This window comes from Neodiprion lecontei, chromosome 4 (genome assembly GCF_021901455.1).
Source record: "Neodiprion lecontei isolate iyNeoLeco1 chromosome 4, iyNeoLeco1.1, whole genome shotgun sequence".
NCBI lineage: Eukaryota > Metazoa > Arthropoda > Insecta > Hymenoptera > Diprionidae > Neodiprion > Neodiprion lecontei.
The window spans coordinates 35,770,548-35,792,525 of record NC_060263.1 but is presented as its reverse complement, the minus strand read 5'-3'; the positions used below and the strand labels follow the sequence as shown (position 1 = coordinate 35,792,525).

The following is a 21,978-nucleotide window of genomic DNA, read 5'->3' as shown; positions in this document are numbered from 1 at the left end:
ACTCAATAGGGTCAAAAATAAGTAGCCTGAACTTGAAAAGTCATCTTTACAATCAATTTTATAATGATAATTTTTCACTACAATTTCTTACGAGAAAAACCTCAAGGTAGCTCCATCTAGTGTTCTGAAGGCTCTAATTTTGAAACCCACAAGTTTGCCAAAAGCTGGTCGTGTCTGACAGCTTGGCACTTTAATCAAAGCTTAGGATTCATGATTGACGTGAAACTAAAACCTGAAGCTATTTCATATTTTATCAAGAAAGAATAATTTTTCTTCAGCAGACAGAGAAGACCATGAAAAATTGGCGAGCGGTTTCTGACTTTTGGTGAATCGAATTGCTAACACCGAAATTTGCAAGATATTGTGTGAATAACCTTAAAAAATGAGCAACGTGTCAAATTGGCAGACCATTGAAAATGACGGTAAATTATAAAATTCAACCTGTAGCTGCAATCCTGGATAGATTAAAATAATATGCATTTAAATTATTTGAATATGCATCTCACGTAAATGGAGTTTCAGAATTCTTCAAGCAATTCCTCGGAGGTGAAATTAAGCAGACGAATTTTAATCAAGTGCTATCAGTTGCTCAGCAGCTCAACAAGTTGGCTCAAGGCATGTATTTATCCAATTATAAATAACAAACAATAATACAGGCAGTATAATCGTTTGAGAATGTTACCAATCAAGTGTTTTCTTTTTACAGCCATAACAGTTCTAGATGCCGAACTACAAAACCAGGTATTAGCCAACCATGAAGATCTTCTTTCCCAAGTGACATGGGTCGAGAAGTTGGAAGGCGTACTTTCCACAATGCAAGCACATGTGCAAGTGAGCTGATTTGTGACGTTTGAATCCATAGATTTGTATCCAACGCGCAAGATATTATTCTTTACTTCGAACTCCGGATTACAGAATTTTTAAATGTATTGTTTTCCTTTTAATTCAGAGCCTACTATCAGCAGTTGAACGACTCCGTGGAAAAATAGTGGAGCCATTCAATAGAATCGAGACACAGACACTGGTCTTATCGCGGCTTCACGAAACTTCTGACCTCTTACGGAGAGTAACAAGAATGCAACACCTATCAAGACGCTTACAATCACAAATGAGCAGTAGCACAGCTAGTCCTGATTTTGTGAAGGCAGCCAACAGCTTGCATGAATTAGGTACTGTAATGAGGTCACAGTAGCCTTAGTTTTATAAAATAATATTATAAAAGTCTACCGATTTTTCCTACATCAATTATCGTTATTTCACAGAGCAATTGATGGTTGACACGGACTTGAGTGGGTTAGACGTGGTTGCTGAAGACCAGAGAGCTGTTAAAGTTCACAGAGCGACTGTTCAGAGGATAGCTACACATACTTTGTCTCAAGGTTTACAATCCAATGATCGTTCGCAGGTAAACTGATTGATTCTAAGCCACTATTCTATCCTATAAAACTTTATAGAGGTATATTCGTTTGTATAGAAATTATTTACTTATATAGGTCAGCACTGCGGTGCAAGTATTTTCAAATTTGGGAATACTTGATAATACAGTAGAAACTACTTCTACTCAAGCCCTTTCTGAGGTTGAAAAACTCGCCAGAGAGGCACTGGATATATCTGTACCCACCAATCAAGATATAGGAAAAAGAGGTGGGCCTGGAAGAGCAGCCCTACCTTCACCTGGCTCATCTGGTAATCTGCGCACACGACTTTGGGCTAATTTGGAACGTCTTTTTCAAGATTCAGTTTATACACAATGCATACAGGTTTGATTTCTAGTAACTCTGCTATCTGTCAGCTTTTCTCCATAATTTCTGTACATTATTTGAAACTCATAACATTTCTTGGGCAGATTGAGTTACTTCAAAGAACATTATTGGAAAATCACTCAAAGGGATTTGACGATCTATCGGAGAAGTTCTGGCTCAATGTTACAGGACTATTGGCTAAGATTCTAATCGAACGTTCTCAAGGTAAAATCATCCTTTAGCCAGAATGATGATTAAATTTCGATGGTAAGTATAGATGTACTTATTTTACAGGATCTTCATTTATCAAGCAGGCATTAGAAGGGGAGTATCCAAAATTTCTTAGAATATATCTGGATCTTAGTAAACGTCTCAAAGATAGATCGCAAGCCATTGGTGTGTACGCTATAAAGTAAGCTCTTTCCTATATTTTGACTTCATAAAAACTTACTTCATTCAACTCATTTCATCATACAAATTAAAAATTTTTAGTAGAGACGTGTTGTCACCGTTTGAAAATGCTTACCTGTCACGCTCGGTATCTAGACTACTAGATCCTGTGCATACGATGTTTTCTGGAGATGGAGCACCAAACCAGGACGAAATAGATAGCTTAATTCGTACCGTTACTAGGTGATTACATGTTGATGCCGAATTGATAAAGTTCGTTGAATAAGGGGAACTACAAAGTATCTAACTAATCAAATTAAACTAATGCAGTGAACTGAGTGTCTCATTGGTGGATGAAGGATTGTCAATGGTTGTTGCACGCAATGTTGGTAAAGCTGTGCGGCTTTTTTGCTTGAAATGCGAACAAGGCTTGGTCACTGGGGCAGAAGCAAGTCAAGTAATTGACAGTCCAAATGTCGGCCAACAATTGAACGTCACTCTTGCCAATTTACTACATTATCTTGCTGCCCAAATGGGTCGTGTGATAGCAAATATGGCTGGCAGCTTACCGGTTGGTGGAGCATCGGTTATAGCGTCTGCTCTAGAGCACACCGATACATTGACGAGAGGAATACTGGCACCATTACTAGCATCTATCACTGACGCAGTGGAAAGTATCCTCCTAACGATGCACGATGATCCAGAGTTTAGAGAGTGAGAGTTTTGTTCGGTTGAAATATTTGGTATTTTATATACTTCTTGCTCATTTTGAAACTAATTCTGATGTCTCTTATCACTGTCAGATCTGGGAGTCCCTTAGGAAAAGAAATTGGGAGCTCGTTGTATATGCGCGAGCTACAGGGCTTCATACTCCGATCTGTTAACACATTCCTAGTTCCATACAAGAATCAAACAATAGTTGCTGAATGGTAGGTGGGCATGATTCCTACACATTTGATCAGTAACTGTCTACTAAATCGTGATTATTAAAAATGAATTTTTGATTTCAGTTGCAAGAGTGTAGCTTCGAGATGCATTGAGTTGTTTGTTAGACACGCTTGCCTTCTGAGGCCACTAAGTGAACATGGGAGGGCTAAACTCATTGCTGACTTCAATCAGGTATATCCACTTATTAGATAAGTTGTGTCAAATTATTAGCTTCGTTATCAAAAGGAATAAAGTTAGCGACGAACAGCGATGGAGCCTTTAGGAAATAAAAACGGCAACATTCTGTTTGCAGATGGAAGTGGCAGTGATGCCGCTGTGCCGAGGGGGGCAGCTTGGCTTGGCTGAGCAGCAGCAGTATAGAGTGCTTCGAGCACTCAGAGCGCTGCTTCCACTTAGACCAGAAGAAATGGTTCAACGAGTGTTAGAGGGTGAAGGGAGCGTACCGTCTTCCCTTGTCCTCTTACATCTATTTTCTGGTGCTCCGAGTGATTTGCCATCTCCTCATCAGGTATTGAAAAAATAAATTCTTCCCATTATTTTTGTGAAACCTAAAAGGATTTGTTATACTAGTCACAAAAGCTTGATTAAGCAAAGCTATGGAAATTGTAGCAATGAGATAATCTATTCTCGATATTTATAGAGTGCAGGTTGGTCTGTGAGTCGACTGTCTCAGTGGCTGGATGCTAATCCTGGAGAGAGAGAGAGATTGGCATTGAGCAGTGGCCCTCTACAACGATACCAGTTGGCTGTTCGCCAAAGAAATCAGCCAACATTCCATCCGCTTTTTCCCCTCATGGCCAAGTTAGCTAGTCTTAACTAGGTAGTAAGTTTACAAAGTTTTATTTCGTAAGAATATTTGGTTTGTGTTTTTTGCAATGTCAATTAATAAAAAATGTTTGGCAGACCAAAAATATTGGATTTACCTGCTTTGGAGATATTTTCTGAAAGTTGCAAGGCAAAAGTACAATGAAGAACTCATGATCTACACCAATTCAAATCAGTCTTGAAAGATGACGGTGCACATTGCACCATCAAACTTAATTAGGATTATTTTATAGATATTAACGGGTGTCATGGCACTTACAAAAATTAGAATTATTTAACAGTAATTAATCCAGTATAAATCATCTTAGTTACAGGTAAAAAATAATATTTAAAAGTTGACGTAAAAGTAGATTGTTCAATGCGAAGTTCCTTAACATTATTATCACACAGTCATCAACTATCAACATATATGTATTAATTCCATATTCTTTGGATATAGTTGGTCCTTGAGAGATACATTCCTATGATCAAAGTGACACCAATGATTATGGTCCAGTCGGATTTCTTTTTTTTTGGTCCAATATAATCAGCGGGAGGAATTAATTTTGTGTCTTTGCTAATCTACGAAAAATCAACAGGGTGTTACAGATTTGATATTGATTTGAATCGTTTTACAACATCTTTTGCTTACCTTTTTAGCAAGAGTTTTCATATATATTAACTCTTTTTCAAGTGTCAGTAAAGACTGTTGACTTTTTTGCAGCTGACCGCTGTACTTCATCTTCTCTGTATCCGATAATTGAAGATTTTGTTTCCTTGCTCCCTCGAGACTATTTTTAATAAATCTAATACCGGAACCTATTACACCTATCTGCTTTGCTGCGTGCCCTAGAGATACAACTCCATCATAAAGTCTGGAAGAAGAAAAAAAAATGCAGTGAAATGAAGCTAACTCTGCAAATATAAAAACTTATTACTCTCAATGGCACCGAATATTAAGCAAGACTGACGTGTATGGCAAGCTTTTTCTTATAGCACCAATGCTATGTGCGCTCCAACTTTTGACATGAAACTTGTGAAGTCCTTCCATAAATTGTCTTCTTTGAAAGGGCATGTCAAATCCCAGTTTAACAAGGTCTTCTTCCGTCAATTTCAAAAAAGTTTTCAAATCGATTCCTTCAAACATGGATTTGTACCGTTCCATACCCATGCCACATAAAATAGTCGCTATGTCAAAGTTTACGTATTTGTCTGAGTTTGTAGATAGCATAGGGAACATATCCCTCCAGCAATAGGTCTGGACATTCTCAGATATATCGGCTACTTCGAGAAGATCATCAGCTTCTGTGCTCAGCAACAGAGCTAACTAGAAAAAAAAAGCATTGATAAGGAAATTATTTAAAAATCGTAACTACCAATAATTGATCACGAATATAACATATTGCGCAGAAAAAAATTACCTTATCGTAGCCTTTAGCAATTGCTATATCTCTTGCGGTATAATTATGTTTATCTTTAATCGTTAGATCCACATTATATTCCAAAAGAATTTTCAATATTTCAGGCTTATTAGCTAGCACTGCATAGAACAAAGCCTGCAATTAAATAACGAAGCACAATAGCACATCATACATTCAAAATGTATTCATTTTAAATTGGACCAAAATATAGGGGCACTGGTAAAAAGTTTCTTAATTTTTTCAAGAATTAAACTACTTACCGACTTGCCTTCATTATTAATAAAATTTACATTGTCCACATGTTTCAAAAGCTCTTTGACTACTTCAGACTTATCTTCTTTGCAGGCAAGCATCAAAGCAGTTTCGCTAATAATAAATTTGTAAGTTATTGATTAGAATTGTTGCTGATGAATGGTGTAGCTTATCTAAAATCTCCATATGTAGATTGAGCATTTCTTATATTTAAATATATTTGTTGAATCATGCATTCTCAAACCGACACTCCGAACAAGAATAACGATTTATGGAAATATTCAGTGATATTAATGGAGTTGCAAATGGGATTCATTAGACCTAAAGCTAGATTTATACTCTTGCTTTACTAAAAGATAAATGACAAATCACATATAATATGCGTCTTCCAGATAAACATAAGATCAGCTATACTAGCAACTGTAAGTTGTTACTTGTATTTGTTTGTTGCGTTCACGTTTCCATTGGCTGAAATTAATAGCTGCAAGCATTTTAGGCTTGCTTCCGGAGTTCCTGCATTTGCGTTGCACAATGCCATCAGTGGTGTGAATCCATCTAATCGTGAAACAAAAAATATATACATGATAGCTCACAATCGATTATCAGAATTATGCAAGGAAGAAGGGAATGTCAATCAACCTTTGTGCTTGTTTGGGTCTACTCCCAAGGATAACAGATATTCCACTACATCGGGGCGAACTGAAGAGGCGGCATAGAGAAGCGGCGTCCATCCGCTATTTAAAAAATCATTTGGGTTGTGACCCACTGTTGGATAATCAAGATGAAGATTAATTTAATAAAATTTAGGCACATCTTAGGGCATTAAAAAATTGTTCGCAGTTTTACTGACTATACACTTACGAGTAATATATTCATTTATGACCTCCAAGTGTCCTGCCATGCAGGCATGCATTACTTGGAACTGAAGTTCTCGTTCCCCTTCTTCGAAACATGGCTCTTGCGTTTTGTCTGTTTCAGCTTGCAATTTTGCTGTGGCTGTTGCTTGAGCGTTTCTCCTTTTGCGCTGGGGGACCTGAAGAAACATTTATGTACCGTATTGCAGAACAAAATGTGATATTAATACCAAGTGAATAATTTAATGAAAAATAAGTAATCATGTAATTTAAAAGGTTGCGATACCGCGGATCAAAAATCTACGACGGTTGCGGTCTGGCTGCAGTGTAAACATAAACAGAAAAAGCATGAAGGTAAAGGTTATGTCGGCTTAACCTCGTCGTAAAAAGAGAATCCATCATCGTCAGATTCCTCGTCAGAGAGTCCCGCAGGTCTGGCATACATTCTCTTCGCAATATTTATTTTAGAAATACCAACGTTCCGGTGTTTATTCAGAAGAAAAAAAAATTTGAAAGCAATGTCGTTCAAACACAATGGTCCGGTGTCAAATGTCAAATGACAGAAGCGAGCAGAAGCTAGTCAAATCTTGTATTTGATTGGCTTGAAAATAAACGGGGATAAACGAGGGGAGCCAGTTTATGCGGCATCAATTTCAGAGAATCTATTCGTGCATTAAAGCCGAGCTGACTGCCGTTGCGAACAGTCCTCGAGTTCCAAATTTTCATTCAAATGGTAGAGTAGTATCAACCCGGAGATGGTGGCCGCTCATGGCTGTTGGACATTTTCGTGCGTACTCTGCGGCTGCGGAGCCGGAGACCATTGTGATGGAATGGCTAAATAAAGTGTCGTTATTAGTGGAGTGAAGTGGCGGGTTTAACACGGACGAGATGGCATCCGACAGGTAGATACGAGGGTCGTTATTTGCATGATTCCGTAAATGATGGTAATTTTTCGAGTGAGTTCAGTGTCAGTGTAAATCAATAGTTGCAATAGTATAGTGGATAGTAGTGCCTATAGGGTGGACCACAGCCCTGCCGTCTCTCTTCTCTCGTTAATAGCTGCTCGCATTCTTATCTGCGAATCAACCGTTTCTTTTATTTATTACACCTCGAGCAACATTGCTGTGAGAAAACTTTGCCTTTACCCTAGTTCGAGCACGCTTGAGCTCTCGAACCCGTCAATTTAACCAATTAAACTGCTTGCATGACATCAGCTTACCATCCAACCTTCCTATTTATCATGGGCGAGTTTCGAGGGTGGGGGCTCCCCCTATTTCCCCTGTCCCTTTAACTCCGTTCTTAACATTATCAACGGATCGTTTGACTCATCTTTACCCCGTACAATCGGTTGTTTCATTTAAACTGGCCCCGTTCCCGGTTTTCTCACAATCGTTGTAAACACTTTTGTTTCCACCAATTCTCACCGTACTCAGCTTATTATAAATATTTATTACTATTTCAAGAATGCCAGTCGAGCAAAACGTTCCATAATTTCTTTCATTCTGGTATTTCTTGCGCAGTTCACTGGTCATTGTGTCAAAAAAAGGTTGATTTATAACCAGTATAATCAAATTTTTGTGACATGTATTTCAACAGTTTTATGTTGTCTCAATTAACGCACCATAGTGATTGTTTTTAGAAGATCATGATAACTATTAACCACAAGGAATCGATAAATAATATTTATGCGATGTACAGGCATAAAAAAAAGACAAGGCTGAAGCAAGGAGTCAGAATTAGCAGCCAAACGCTCTAATGTTCATTCGAATAAGATAGCGAAGTCTGAAAATAATAATTTTGTGAAATACCTTGAATCCTTGGTACTTTTATAGAATTATGAGGATAAAACTGAACTGCACATTTTAAATCTGGCTACTAGCTTCAACTTCGTAAAAAAAAAACAAGTCAAAGATAATAACTACTATTCTTTTGACCTAATATTTAAAAATTCTGTAAGAGCAAATTCCAAAATCGTGTGTAACCAATGATTGTTACCAGAAGACATTGTTGTAACACTATTTGTGTATTTTTTCACCTTACCATTTCTCTGACGAGATTAACGGTCTCCTTGTGAAAATTTTAATATCTAGTTATTAAATGACTTAATGAGAAAGTGAAACGGGAATGTGGAGACTAAGGTGATCCTGGAGGTAGAGTCTGACTGGTTATTAATAATTGCAGCAGGATGGAATGGGTGGAAATCATCGAGCCCCGTACCAAGGAGCACATGTATGCGAACCTGACCACTGGTGAATGTGTGTGGGATCCCCCGCCTGGAGTTCCTGTGTAAGACGACTGTTAAACGCTCTCTGTTATTAAGAACTTTCAATTGTCATTTTTCATGCTGTTACGCAACTTTCTCTTTTGGTATACCTCAAGACATCAGTTGGTGATGCTCAGGGACTTAAACTAACTGCTTATCTCTATCAGAGAGTGATCGATGAACCTGAAATTACTTTTATGATTGAGAAATGATATACTTTTGTCATATGAACTAAGAAAGTGCATTTTATTCGTAAATTGAATTTTTTTTTTTTTCATTTTTATTGAAATATCTTTGCCAAAGCATTGCCGCACGAAAATTTTTTCCTACATATATACATCAAACCGAGGGTTTCTTTTCTGACGAGTTGGACAGCTTAAGAATTGAAATCTTACTAACAGTCAGCTTTGAACACAGAAATATTGTTACAAGAAGGGAAATGGAGCATTTATGGATGTAATTGCAGAAAAAAGACAGACAACAACCAATGGTGGGAATTGTTTGATCAGAACACGTCAAGATTTTACTACTACAATGCAACATCTCAGAAAACGGTTTGGCATCGTCCTACAGACTGTGACATCATACCACTGGCCAAATTGCAGGTAAATGGTGATGTAAATTTTTTGTTCAATTTAAGGTAAATTTGGAGCTAGCTGCATATTTCTCTTCCCTGTGATTAAGAGTTATAGCCAGATATGCAATTACCTGTGTGTGATGTGTCTGACATAAATGAACATTCCGGCTCTCACCTATACTTAACTGAGGTAGGATAAGTAGCTCTTTTACTCGTCTGCTTTGCTCTCTGAAACTATAAATAGATGATGGTAGCCGGCAGAAAAAACTCTGGTTTATATTATACCATCCCACGTATGATACATCATGCCACATCTTATGCTCAGGAGGGGTTCTTGGGAAAATCTGATGTTGAAATATCAAATGATAATGTTTGCGCGTGTTCCTTTTTTCTTCGTTGGTTATGCCTTTTTTTCTCCATCATACGGCGCCAAAGATTGATGATAAATTTCTCTATGAGGGGGCACTCTGCCTCAGGCGCTTAAAATAAAGACCAACTTCAATGTGAGATCACAAACAGTAAACCAATTCGAAGCACTATCCCAGTTTGTTTATGAAAAAACAAATGCTGAAATTTGTAAATACTCCAGTTGTTTAAAAAAATTATTTTAAAATTAGAATTATCCCCTTTGAGTGATTTCCTCACTCTTAGTTAGTCCAATATATAAAATACAATTATAAAATCGTATTTCAAGCATTAACAATACTATAAAATTTGCTAAAGATATAATTTCAGTAAAAATATTGAAAACGATACAAATCAATTGTATGTATCTTAGAGTGGTCTTTATTTGGGGGTGGGAAAAAATTTCATAGGGACGTCCCCCAGATCTGTTCCATATCCTTAAAAAAAATCTGTAAAGTTTTAAGCCTCTATGTAAATTGGAACACATACCTCTAAGCTCCAAAAGTTTTTAATGTAAAATATATGTAGTTTTTATAACCAGTTATTTCGTTTTGTATGACTGGTATAAATTAAGGGACTGATTTGAAACTTGGCAGAGTTGTTGCTTATAATGATAGGAACAAACCCTGAAAATTTCTAAACTTTATCATGATATTATAATATATTTTTTTTTTATTTAAGTTTAATAGCATCACTTTTATATAGGCTTATATATACGGGAATAATAATTATAAAAGTTTGAAATTTTCAGGTTTTGTTATGATCTTTATAAGCTACAGCTCTGCCAAGTTTCAAATGGGTCTCTTAATTTACTCCAAAATCATACGAAATGAATATAACTGTTGATAAAAACTACATGTATTTCACATTTAAAGCTTTCGGAGCCTAGAGGAACGCGTTCCAGTTGACTTAGAGGCTTAAAACTTGAGACACATTTTTTTTTAACGATTTGAAACAGATCTGGGGGGCATGCCAATGAAAATATTTACAACCCCCAAATAAGGACCTCCCTTATGTATCTTTGAATAGACTCATGGTCATGTTATTTGTTACAGTATTTTTTGTTATTCTGGTAACTGTTCCTCATTTCTCTTGCCTTTTTTTATTTTACAATAAACGGAAAAAAAAGTAGGCCTCAGCTTTCCACTGTTGTGTACTTTATGATTCCACTTATCTCCGCGTACATACACGAGTGTCTCCTTAGTTGACCCATAGTACGGTAGAAAGACCAATAAATAGAATTCAAATATTTCCAAATAAAATATCATCGAAATCATTTCATAGCATGTAGTTTGGGATATTGTGATTATTTTTTTTTTTTACAACAATTGCACAATTATAATTTGAATGGAATGTGTAGTAATTGGTCAACACGAATGTTTTCCATGCAATAATCAATGTTCATCTGAGTTTGAAGTAATGTAATGGGATTTACAGACATTAAAGCAAAATACGGAGCCTGTCGGACCTGGTGGAGATTCGCAGAGGGGAAATGAGCCCAAGAAGAAAGAGTCCGTTTCAACACAGACTCCAACTTCTTCAGTTGGTAGAGTTGCACATTTGCCCTTTCAGGAGAGTCCAAATCTAGCTGCGACACTAGTGAGTCAGTGATCCTAAAATTTTGAATTCCCCTCTTATTCATGTTATATGTGTTATGGAGGACATAAATTCATGGCTGATATTAGCAACAAATATTCAACTAACAAAGCAACATATAATTATTTCTTGCAGCAGGTCGGAAGTGCTTGCAGATCTCGAGGTCCAGGAGTCGGTATCGATGCTCAAACTTCGCCTCCGTCACTTTCACCTTCGTCCAGACGTCACCATCATCACCACCATCATCACCACAACAGCCGGCATCATCATCGACATCATGAACAACCTGCTGCTCGTAGGCAACACAATCACTCCCAGGTTTGTGATGGTCAAATTGGTTATAGATATTCGGTACGGTCGGTTGCATTAATATTCAATTGATTTTTATTTTCAACACAGGATTCCGGGCGTTCCAGCGATAGCTCGGTATCACATAGTCGCACGTCTTTGGAATCTACTGGGTATCGACTCCTGGATTCACCTCATCGACATCACCATCGTTCCATTGGTCAGACCCAACCGATACCACCACCATCATCTCATTTGCGTCAACAATCTGGTACCTTGGAAAATCGAAGTCACAAAAGTGGGACTCTGGAGAGTGTGAAAAACCAAAAAATGCAACCAAAAACTGATTCACCACCGCTTGGTTTATCGCTTTCTACTAGTACTCCTCTTTTCAAAAAAAAAACCTTTGTAGAACCGCAAAGAGAAATAAGGGGGACGAATTTGGATTCGGACAGAAGTAAGAATGGTATGAAAGTAAAATATTTTCATTGCCAAACAGTTCTTTTTTCAATCAGCAACCACAATTAGTTGTTCACGTAACTTCTTACCTAACAGTATCCTAGTAAAAATAATATGTCTGCACGATTGTTTATTTTTAGGCAAAGACAACAGAGGTTCGTATGGCCCTGAGCCAAGTACATCGCCATATAGAGAATCGTTGATGGAATCACGAGGTTTTAGGCAAGAAATGCCGCCATACCGTCCACCCGAAGTTCAAGTCGGTCAAGTGTATAAACCTCAGGTGGACAAATACGGATCTCTCGTGGAGACGACAGGGAATCGATACCACAGAGAACGGGATCTACATTACAGGGAGAGGGTTAACAGTCTAGACAAAACAAACGCAACATCGTTTTATCCTAGTTCTATTCATCATCGCAACAGGCAAGAAACAGGCAGTGGTAGCATCAGCAGACCTCACCATGTTGGCTCAGTTTCTCTGTCAGAGGCTAATGTCAGGGAAAAATATGGTGGTGTACCACCCGAGAGAGCAGAAACGAATAAAAGTTTGATCAGAAGTGGAGGCGGCATTATGGCTAATGTCTCCAAGCAAAGGAGCTTGGAAGTTGGTGAAAGAGATCATAGGAGGACAAATTGCAACAATTCTATTGACCGTAAGCATTGTTATTAATATTCGATGAAATTTTCTCTGGTCACAAATATTCTTGAAAAGTGTCGCAAGAAGGGACCTGAAAATTTTACTGTCGATTCATGTGTTTAGGCACACCGCAACCAATAGCACGGAGCTACAGTTTCGTTCAGCAACAAAAGCAGCAACAGAAACAGCAAAACAGGAGACGAGATAGAGACGACGATTCAATGCATGAGAGATATTTAGTTGGCCAACCGCATCCTCCGCCGCGAGACAGCAGTAACAGTAATAGCAATGACACCAGCAGCACAAACAGCAGCAGTAACAGCATGGGGGGTGAGGAAGTGGTTGGAGTTGAGGAGAGCGCGAATGGGAAAAAAAAGAAGAGTAACGGAAACCCTAGTCCTCCCCCTTCACCTTATTACGGAAATCTATTAGTGGATTCCGACCACTTGCTACCTCTTCAACATTACATTCTTCAGCAGGCTAAACTCTCTGGTATTATGAAATTTTGAGTCAGTTTTTATTGAAACCTTTCAACATGTTATTAATGCTAGTTATTATACTTTGTTTTATAGGTTGTTATCGGTTTGGTGATCCCTTGCTCGCTGAAGAAGGAGATGATTCGTTAGATGAAGAAGGTGGCCGAGGTGGAGGAGCAGGGGGAAGGGTGGATGACGATTCTGACGATCAGTTTGCAGATGATGAGGCTGCTAGCAATCAGGGAGATTCTTCAAGCCAAGAATATCTTGAGGATCACTATGCAGGTCAGCATTTGGTCATAGTTTTCAACTAAGCTTATGTTACGAGAATAGAGTGTCGATTCATTGTTTAAAGTAAAGTTTTCTGGTGTTGCAGCAGAATAAACATAGTTTCACTTCACTTTTCTCTCACGACTAAACAATGTGTCAAAGTACGAGCAGCACATCTTAAACAAAAGCTTGCAAACCAGAAATTATTTTCCATTTTACAAGAATTTAGTTTCAGTAGAATTGAAACACTTTTTTATGAAAATCTTGTAATTTTTCGGAATTGATGACATTTTGTGTATGTAACTTTCAGTGCAATAATAGCTTCTTTGATTTTCAGATTTAGGCAACTATGACACGGCAGGTTTAGCTACTTATTATAATACAGCAGACACTTTGACGAGGCCTCCAGCTACCCCGCCACCCCCAACTATAGTTTCTCACACTGAGGTATGCCTTTACTTTCCGAACCCCAATTTTCGACTGTTCTGTGAATATGGCGTCGATCTCTTTATTCATCTTAATTCTCGTCCACACGATACCGTCTGTAAAACATATTTTTTAATCGGTATAGAGCATAGCTGCGGGGGTTGTGAGACCGATTTCCCTGCCACCTTCGACTGGAACGAATTTAGGAACGACTCCGAATATTGGAAATGAATCTGGAATAGGATCGACGGACTTTGACGAAGTGAGGCGAGACGGCGGTGGCGGAGACATAGAAAAATATGCGCAAGATAATTTGAACCTGAACTGTGGAAGACCGAAGGGACTCAGGCTGCTTTTCCGTAAGAAATTCAGCGTGCGCGACATGCTGAGTTGGTCTAAAGACCCGATACCTCAGCCAATGCTTGCTATAACTGGTAGAGACGGTGAGAAGCTTCTTAAGAGAGAAGCTTGTAATTTATTCAGACTCGTGCAAGTTTACATGGGAGATAGAAAAGCTAACGTAGGTATGACTCTCGATGGAGTAGCAATGGACATAGTCAATACAATCTTTGCTAAACCGCCGCTACGAGACGAGCTTTACGTGCAAATCTGTCGTCAAACTACGGAAAATCCTCGTAAAGAAAGCCTGCGCAGAGGATGGGAGCTGATGGCTGTCTGTCTCGCTTTTGTTCCTGCTAGTGCTACTTTTGAGCCGTACCTTGAAGGCTACATGAACAGGCATAGAGATCCAGATTTTCAATTTCTCGAAGTTCCAAAATGGCCAATACACGTCCAAGTCAGTCACTATGCTACCGTCGCATGCCGGCGCTTACAGCGCATTGGAGCCCATGGAAAACGCCAACCCCGCAAGGCTACTCTTGAGGACATTGACCAAGCTAGGGTAATGATAAAAGAGATAAGATTCGGTTTAGCGCTATGCTGTAATACGGCTTTCAAAATTGAGGAACAGTCAGGGAATTCAATTTAACACCTACAAGGAACGTTAGTTTGATGTTCCCTTCCAATTCCGAAAACTAAATGACAAGTATTTTCCTTACCGGCGAAAAACCGTTTAAAGGGATGTCAATGACTTCCAAAGATGGGTATCCAATAGCGTGGTTTCTCAGTTTTAAATAGCAACGCTTGATGTATTTGAATGAAACGAATACTGAAATGTTTCTATTGATGAACGAAGTAATTCAACGTTAGTTTCATTTATATACATCAAGGGTATCAAGAAATTATCGTTGGGTGCGCATCTTTGGTTTTCACCTCTTTAAATCGTTTTTCCGCCGATAAAAAAATGCATGTCTTTTATTTTTCAATGTTCTACAACATACGTGATTTGCAACGAATTGAAAGGGAGACATCAAATTGATATTCGTTGTTGGTAATAGTGGAATATAGCTAAATTGTTTACGAAATCCCAAGTGATATTTAAATGCATACGTAAAATAATGTTCCGCTCTCGTTCAAATATATGCGGTTTGACTTCGTTAGTGATCTGATTTCTTGATAATTTTATTTTGATCGCGAACGTCGTGAAAGTAATATCAAAATGTTGCCATATTATTTACTATTTTTCATCCTGAGTCACGAATAATATCAATGTAATTTAAATTTTTGCTTGATAATTGGCGTTTGATTGACTATCATTTTATTTCGCGCAGATACAAATCTTCCGTGCTTCGATGTTTGGCGCGACGCTAGGAGAAGTCATGGCTTTGCAACGAGATCGATACCCTCAAAGGGAGCTTCCCTGGGTGCAAACGACACTAGCAAGACAGGTTTTACTTCGTGGTGGAACTACAACAGAAGGGATTTTCAGAGTATCTGCCGACGCAGATGAGGTCAGCGTCCTTAAAGCGTCTCTTGACCGATTCGAGGATAGCGGAGTGGCAAATTCAGCCCAAGATGCTCACGCACCAGCTTCTCTATTGAAGCTTTGGGTAAGGGAACTGTACGAGCCACTCATCCCGGATGCTCTCTATACCGAATGTGTCTCATTACGCCACGACGATGTTCGAGCCGCTGCCGCAGCAGCTACCGCATTGATAGATCGGCTTCCCGACCTTAACCGTCGTGTTCTTTGTCATCTGATAAGATTTTTACAGGTGCGTTACTCACAGTACTTTGAAAAAAAAAAATTGAGACCATGTTTTATTGAATGTTGATTTGAATTTTGTTCGATTTTTTTTTAGATATTTGCAAGACCGGAAGTTGTTGTTCGAACAAAAATGGATGCAAGCAACTTGGCTATGGTAATGGCTCCTAACGTGTTGCGTTGTACGTCCCAGGATCCGAGAGTTATTCTAGAAAATGCTAGAAAAGAGATGGCCTTTGTTCGCACCCTCATTCAATCTCTAGACACTGCGTGGGTCGAAGGTCTTCACTGACTATTAGATTACTTAGACTAGACTTAAAAAAAAAACTGCTATGCCAAAACGACAACTGTATATTCATTATTATTAGTCTCATCGTTAGTGTTATTATTATTATTATTATTATTGTATTAATTGAAAAAATTATTGCTATTACTATTTGTTCTTATACAAACAATTATTATCATTATCATTATTATTAATATTATTTTTTATTTTCGTTAAACGTGTTCTTTTATCTAAAAATGTGTAATTTAAACGTCTACAAGAGCTGAGCCACTCATTTCCTATTTATTATTTATAAACATATATTAGCATATTACTAAAATATTATTAGATTATATATCGCTATATGATATTTTACCGATTCTTGTTACCGCGCGAATTGCGATGGCTTTTTTACTCGATCATCATTGTTGAATCCCATGTAATATAAAACTAATGCGTTACCGTGTATATCCGTGATATCGTCACAGCGAGGTCTTTTTGTATAACGAATATAAGCGTATATACAAATTTATTATATGAAGTAAAAAGGAAAAGAAAATACTTGCGAAGGATTAGCATTTATTTGTGTATTTATTTTTTCAATATAAATTGACAAGATACAACATATCAATATTTATTCGAACATGCAAATTGCCGATACTATGGTTGGTACAACCAACTACTGCTTTTGATGATAGGACTGGTAGCAGGTCACTTTGTAATTATACCTTACCAGTGTTTTTCAAGGCTTCACTAAAATTACAAGGCTTATTGCAAACTTGTTAGTTCTAAAGCTGTATAATAATTTTATGGGCATAAAGTGGAGTGATCTACGTGCTGTTAGAAACGAATACAGATCGAATTTGAAGAAAAAAATACATTTTGCATCGCATTTCGAACCGAAAATGTATGTTTTTTTTCTGCATTAAGCTGCGCACAGAACTTTTCGAAAATCCCACAACTTATTGAGCTTTGTCATAATTCTAACTTCTGTGTAAATGAGTATATGTGGAGATTTGTCAAATAACTTTCAGAATCTATTTGAATATGCCACTAACCATACGAATGTTTTCAACCTGGTTTTCAAAGTGGTTATGTTTTGAGATATCTCTGTGACTGCCAGTCCTATAAATACGTTGATTTGCCATGATTACACAAAACACTAACACTGTTCTAAAACTTTTGTCATACAGATTAAATTACGTGCTGGAAATTATTTCAGACGACTGCAAAAATACTGTTACATAACGCAAATATTCGGGGTCATCTTAAAAAAAATTCTTGAGCAATGCTTGCAAATGTTCCTCAAATTATTTATGTTTATCGATGGAATATCTCACACGACGAAAATAATATAGATTGGCTTAGTTTGGTTGTTGCGAAAGTCAGGATTCTGTTGGACAAAACAGAACAAAGAAATCGGCTACATCGCAGTTTAATCCATTATAGTATCTTTGATCATCAAACGTATTCCATGATTGCTTGCAAATAAATTTATTGAAAACAAATAATGTATGGAAGGCATTTCGAGCTGGAATATTGTTGAATATATTTGCCCAAGCCCAACCCGCTAATACATCATGTGAGACCGCAGGAACAAATACTTAATTTGTAATCGGTAATTTCGGAAGCTCATACAACAAATTGTACAATTCGTTTGCTGTGAACGCTAAATCAGAGTTGTACATTCTTCAGATATCTTGACTGAATGAATTGATCATACCTTTTGTGCATTCATATACCAGATTCACTGTCAGAGATTTTTATAGCATGAAGAAAACCCCGTTTTATTAATACGTGCGACGGTAACTATATGGAAAGCACGTTTTGGCGTGAAAATTATTTCGATAGCGGTATTTGACAAGCTCAAAGAACACGCGCGAATACTTCAATATACTAATAAGTAATTCTCACGGCCGCTTCTGTAATTTGTACCCGAAAAAGTGCTCTTCAGATTATATCGTCGCGCATGTAAATGAACACGTCTCCTTACGAGAGGGGAAAAAAGTACAGTAAAGGCTCCTATGGAATTGATTTACAGAAAAAAACTACCTGGGCTCCGAGAATCGCCAAAAAGAAAAAACTAACACTAACTGCATTGTAATTTTTAGATCAAATTTTGCCACATCTTGATACTCACTACAAACAGTTTCTTTAGAATCAAAACTTACAAGCAAGAAACGGAAAATTTCTTTGAACGTCCATCGTATTTCCTCAGCTGTCGGTTTTACGATGTTCTAAATATATCTTTTTCATTCATCAAATGATCCTTCAAATCGATTCTGAGACAAGTTTTACAAAAGAAGAAAGGCCCTTTTTGGATTTTTACAGTAGAATGTTGGTCGAATTTAAAAAACATCAAAACGTTAATCCATTACTCTAGGTTTATTTAACTTTTCAAATGAATCCTCGGTCGAATTATTCTAATTAACAGTTACGATTAATAAGTATGACACATAACGTTGGTATGTGATTTTTTTTTGAGAGGGAAAGTACCAATCAAAAAACTAGTATTATGATTTAATACGTATTTATTTTTGAGACACATAATTACGACCATTTAGCAATATACAGAAGTAGATTCGTATTAAGTTTCCAAGTTTTCGTCTTATCTGCAGTTTTTTACGATAAAAGAAAATAACAAATCAACCACATCAAACCCTTCAATCAATCTTTCACAATCCTCAGCGCTGCTCGAGCCTTGAATACTTTTACGGAAGTATCTACGAAGATGAATATGTACAATGGGCAAGTGACTTGTGATAGTATTTCTGAAGACTATAATTACGGGACTTCCGCGACCTGCACAGGCTTGCCTTAAATTATTAAAAAACAGTATCACACAGATTAACTTACGTCAATAATTTTCTAGGCCATGGCTGGTGGCACTAATTTACAGAAAATATAACACGCCTGTATAACTTCGATGAATAATAATCTCAATCATATACTAATGCGCCATAGTCTAGGCACATACGTGTTTATGAGCTAGTCAATTAATCGTAAGTAAGATAGCTAGGCTACACAATTTCAAGTATTTACATACGTACATTTAGTTTACACAATAACGATTAGTCTTAAAATTGCTCGAAAACTACATGTTATATCAAGACTACAATGGTGATAGTCACATGTACATATATACACACACACACACACACACACACACATATATATATAACATATATATATAACATCTAAAAGTTTATCTACAACGTGATCACATTAATACTGGTAAAGACCAGCGCTGATTCTTCGAGTAACGTTATTACCTGATTTTGAATTTCCGTTAAACTGTAACCCAGTTCTACCATTGTTATCGTACATTACAGAATCAGTTGCGCTGATTTTTTTTAGCATGATGCTTTCATCAGTCCAGCTAACTTTATCGCCGATTTGCAGCGCTACGAACAATTGTCGACGAAGGAAGCACTCGATCTGCTTGCTATTTCAGCGAACTCTTGTCTGCCAGCTGAGCAAAGTTTGCTTGAAAAGTCCGCTTCTCTTTTCCTGTTGCAAAATATTACAATACGTGATAGATTTATGTACGTAATGATAAAAAGTAACACACGAAAAACGAGTACAAAATTATGAGAATAAGGCGAGCGAGATGACGATAAAATTTACTCACCCTCTGCCAGGAAGTTCCATAATATCAACAGCTACGCTGTTGACATAGAGGCGATCGTTGCACCAGAAAAAGCACAAGGATCGCGGCTGCAGCACGTCCATGTCGTATTCCCACGAAAGCTCAACCCGTCTTATTTTTCCGATATCTCCACTCGCACCCCCGGTGTGCGAGACCACCATTCTCGCCGTTGTTCCATGTTCAAGCTTCATGTATCCGCTACAAGTTTACGAGATGGTTAATCGAACTGTGGCTAAATGTTGAAATCGATCGGATGGTGTGTAATAAATTTCTGAGCAAACTCGTAGAAATCCATTGCGGATTCCCGTATACCTTTCATCGTAAGACTGGAATGAATTCAATTATGGATTGATATACGAGTGCGTCTGAAGATATTTCATAGGGTGAGTTTTTCAACTGCTCGGTAAAAATATTAAGGGGGTTGAAAAAAGCGTTACTGAAAGGGTTGGTTTCAACGCATACCTTGGGGTGAGGTCCAAGTTGCGGATTACACCGTTATCGGCGTGGAGGGTCGCTTTCATGAAGCCCTGGACCCAGCTTTCAGCTGTCGAAGGTCTCGCGAGGTCGATGGTAATTCTGTAATGTTTTCCTGCGAGCAGACAAGCGATAATTTGGATTAAACGCGATTGAATTATATATTTCGCGGAATCCAAAGTTTCCAACGATATTCTAAACGATTATCATACTCTGGAATTAAGCTTGGCAGTTTATTAACTGTGAACTGGATTAAAATGACAAGCCCGTTGATATTTACAATTATTAGTGATCGACACAAAACGTCAAGTTCGACTTCACATCTAATGCTCGCTAAGTGGCGGCTCGTCTTCACACTAGTAGTCCTTATTACTATCCGAATTACGCACGCAGATACTCAAATATTGTGCTAAAGCCGGAATGGATGTGAAGTGGCCAGCTCACCGGTTTCACGGTTACGAAATGTCAACACTCACTGCAGTAAGGTTCTTCCTTGCCGGTAGTGAAGAAGAATCTTGAACCGAGAAGCGGCGTGGTGTCGTCCTGATCTTGACTCTGGTGTTTAAGAAGCGCCGGACTCTTGTCAGCATGATATCCCATCACAGCGCAGCTGAGGCTACTGTTACTTTTGCAAGAAAAGCACTCGCCTCGCATGAAGCTCGAGAAGCTTCCGCATTCGTGAGCAACGTATTGACACTTGGAGTTGATGCTTTCAGTGAAGAGTTTTATTGCACGTACGTGGTTGCACGCTACCAGGACCCTGGAGGCCTCTTCGAGACCTTCGCGGATTAGAGTAAGAGGCAAGGATGGCGTAGTTTCGCTGAGGTCAGTGCAGCCTGGCTGCTCCTTTCCGTTGTTGGGATAAAAGTCGAGGTGCCCGCAGGGCTGGCTCATTCCGTACCCCGGAATACCTTGGGGAAGAAGAGCTGGTCAATCGATTTGGTTACTTCCACATTTTAAGGAGAAGGGATACGTCGGTTATCGTTATCGATATTCACCTAGGAAGAATATGTTCTTTCCGTCTGTGTGGATGACGTCGACCAGCTTAGCGTCCGAGGGATCGAGCCGCAAGTGATTTGGCATTCCTTGAAAGTAGGGCTCGGCTGGATCCAGTCCGGTTATGCGGCTGATTTGTCCTGCTAATTTTTCGCCCGCGTAACCCGCGGTGTGGGCTCCGAGGCTGTGTCCGATGAGGTGAACGTTCTCCAAATCGAGTCCGTAGTTTGTCTGGATGTGGATCGTCATGAAATCATCGTTATTTCAGGGGTGCATTCGTTCCACGTTCGTGAGAAATTATTACACGGGGCTTTTGACTTGCCTGGAGATGAGTGACGAGATGTGCTATTTCAAGGCCAACTAGTCGAGTGTTGGCTGTTGCTTGAGTGTAGAGCGGAAGGCTGCCACCCGCCCAGTCCACTATTATCACGTTGTAGTCGGAATGCTTAAGAAGCTCGTTGCGCATCTCCTGTTATCGGTACATTAAAGAACTCGTTGAATTGTGACAGATGTGAAAATAATCACGTTATGGAAATTATTACACTATTTGACCTCATTGAGGAAACAATAAATTTGGCCGAGGTTATTTCTGGAGTCGTTTTCTTAATAGCTAGTTACGTTAGATTTTAACGTTTTGTCTGAAATTGTCATCAGCATGGAATGACAATAAAGTGAAACG

At 38.3% G+C, this 21,978-nt stretch overlaps 4 protein-coding genes across 12 annotated transcripts in view; 2 read left to right on the top strand and 2 right to left on the bottom strand.

Moving 5' to 3' along the window:
* The first annotated feature begins 146 nt into the window (after positions 1–146).
* LOC107220336 (conserved oligomeric Golgi complex subunit 5) lies at positions 147–4,239 on the top strand. Its single transcript, XM_015658897.2, has 14 exons — positions 147–422; positions 523–615; positions 707–831; positions 950–1,169; positions 1,263–1,405; positions 1,494–1,760; positions 1,847–1,967; positions 2,037–2,154; positions 2,235–2,375; positions 2,463–2,846; positions 2,936–3,061; positions 3,143–3,251; positions 3,373–3,588; positions 3,721–4,239. Exons 1-14 carry the CDS (start codon positions 383–385, stop codon positions 3,898–3,900), a joined length of 2,283 nt encoding a protein of 760 aa, XP_015514383.2. The 5' UTR covers positions 147–382; the 3' UTR covers positions 3,901–4,239.
* Positions 3,994–7,019, bottom strand: LOC107220337 (ankyrin repeat, SAM and basic leucine zipper domain-containing protein 1). 3 transcript variants are annotated; one of them, XM_015658899.2, is made up of 9 exons: positions 6,788–7,019; positions 6,419–6,590; positions 6,197–6,322; positions 5,992–6,112; positions 5,566–5,671; positions 5,306–5,440; positions 4,856–5,211; positions 4,537–4,759; positions 3,994–4,466 (listed from the first exon to the last, which is right to left on the bottom strand). In XM_015658899.2, exons 1-9 carry the CDS (start codon positions 6,854–6,856, stop codon positions 4,320–4,322), a joined length of 1,455 nt encoding a protein of 484 aa, XP_015514385.1. In that variant the 5' UTR covers positions 6,857–7,019; the 3' UTR covers positions 3,994–4,319. The 3 variants fall into 3 exon arrangements, with proteins under 3 accessions (XP_015514385.1, XP_046593435.1, XP_046593436.1); XM_046737479.1 differs by having other exon boundaries at positions 3,994–4,461; XM_046737480.1 differs by lacking the exon at positions 6,788–7,019 and adding an exon at positions 6,698–6,770.
* A 142-nt stretch (positions 7,020–7,161) lies between these two features.
* On the top strand, positions 7,162–18,997 carry LOC107220333 (rho GTPase-activating protein 39). 5 transcript variants are annotated; one of them, XM_046737472.1, is made up of 13 exons: positions 7,162–7,313; positions 8,593–8,697; positions 9,141–9,279; positions 11,094–11,255; positions 11,388–11,570; positions 11,652–11,997; positions 12,140–12,655; positions 12,763–13,131; positions 13,212–13,400; positions 13,723–13,832; positions 13,957–14,712; positions 15,482–15,925; positions 16,013–18,997. In XM_046737472.1, exons 1-13 carry the CDS (start codon positions 7,300–7,302, stop codon positions 16,205–16,207), a joined length of 3,528 nt encoding a protein of 1,175 aa, XP_046593428.1. In that variant the 5' UTR covers positions 7,162–7,299; the 3' UTR covers positions 16,208–18,997. The 5 variants fall into 5 exon arrangements, with proteins under 5 accessions (XP_046593428.1, XP_015514376.1, XP_046593429.1 ...); XM_015658890.2 differs by having other exon boundaries at positions 11,652–12,006; XM_046737473.1 differs by having other exon boundaries at positions 7,182–7,355; positions 11,652–12,006.
* Positions 18,694–21,978, bottom strand: part of LOC107220344 (pancreatic triacylglycerol lipase) — a 19,885-nt gene continuing 16,600 nt past the window's right edge. For 2 of the 3 annotated variants that reach the window (XM_046737475.1, XM_046737476.1), the window contains exons 5-10: positions 21,622–21,768; positions 21,302–21,530; positions 20,780–21,229; positions 20,292–20,418; positions 19,812–20,027; positions 18,694–19,690 (exon numbers count right to left, since the gene is read on the bottom strand). In XM_046737475.1, coding sequence (XP_046593431.1) covers positions 19,585–19,690; positions 19,812–20,027; positions 20,292–20,418; positions 20,780–21,229; positions 21,302–21,530; positions 21,622–21,768 — 1,275 coding nt within the window. In that variant the 3' untranslated portion in view covers positions 18,694–19,584. The remainder of the gene's footprint in view (positions 19,691–19,811; positions 20,028–20,291; positions 20,419–20,779; positions 21,230–21,301; positions 21,531–21,621; positions 21,769–21,978) is intronic. The other variant, XM_015658907.2, reaches the window with a different exon arrangement.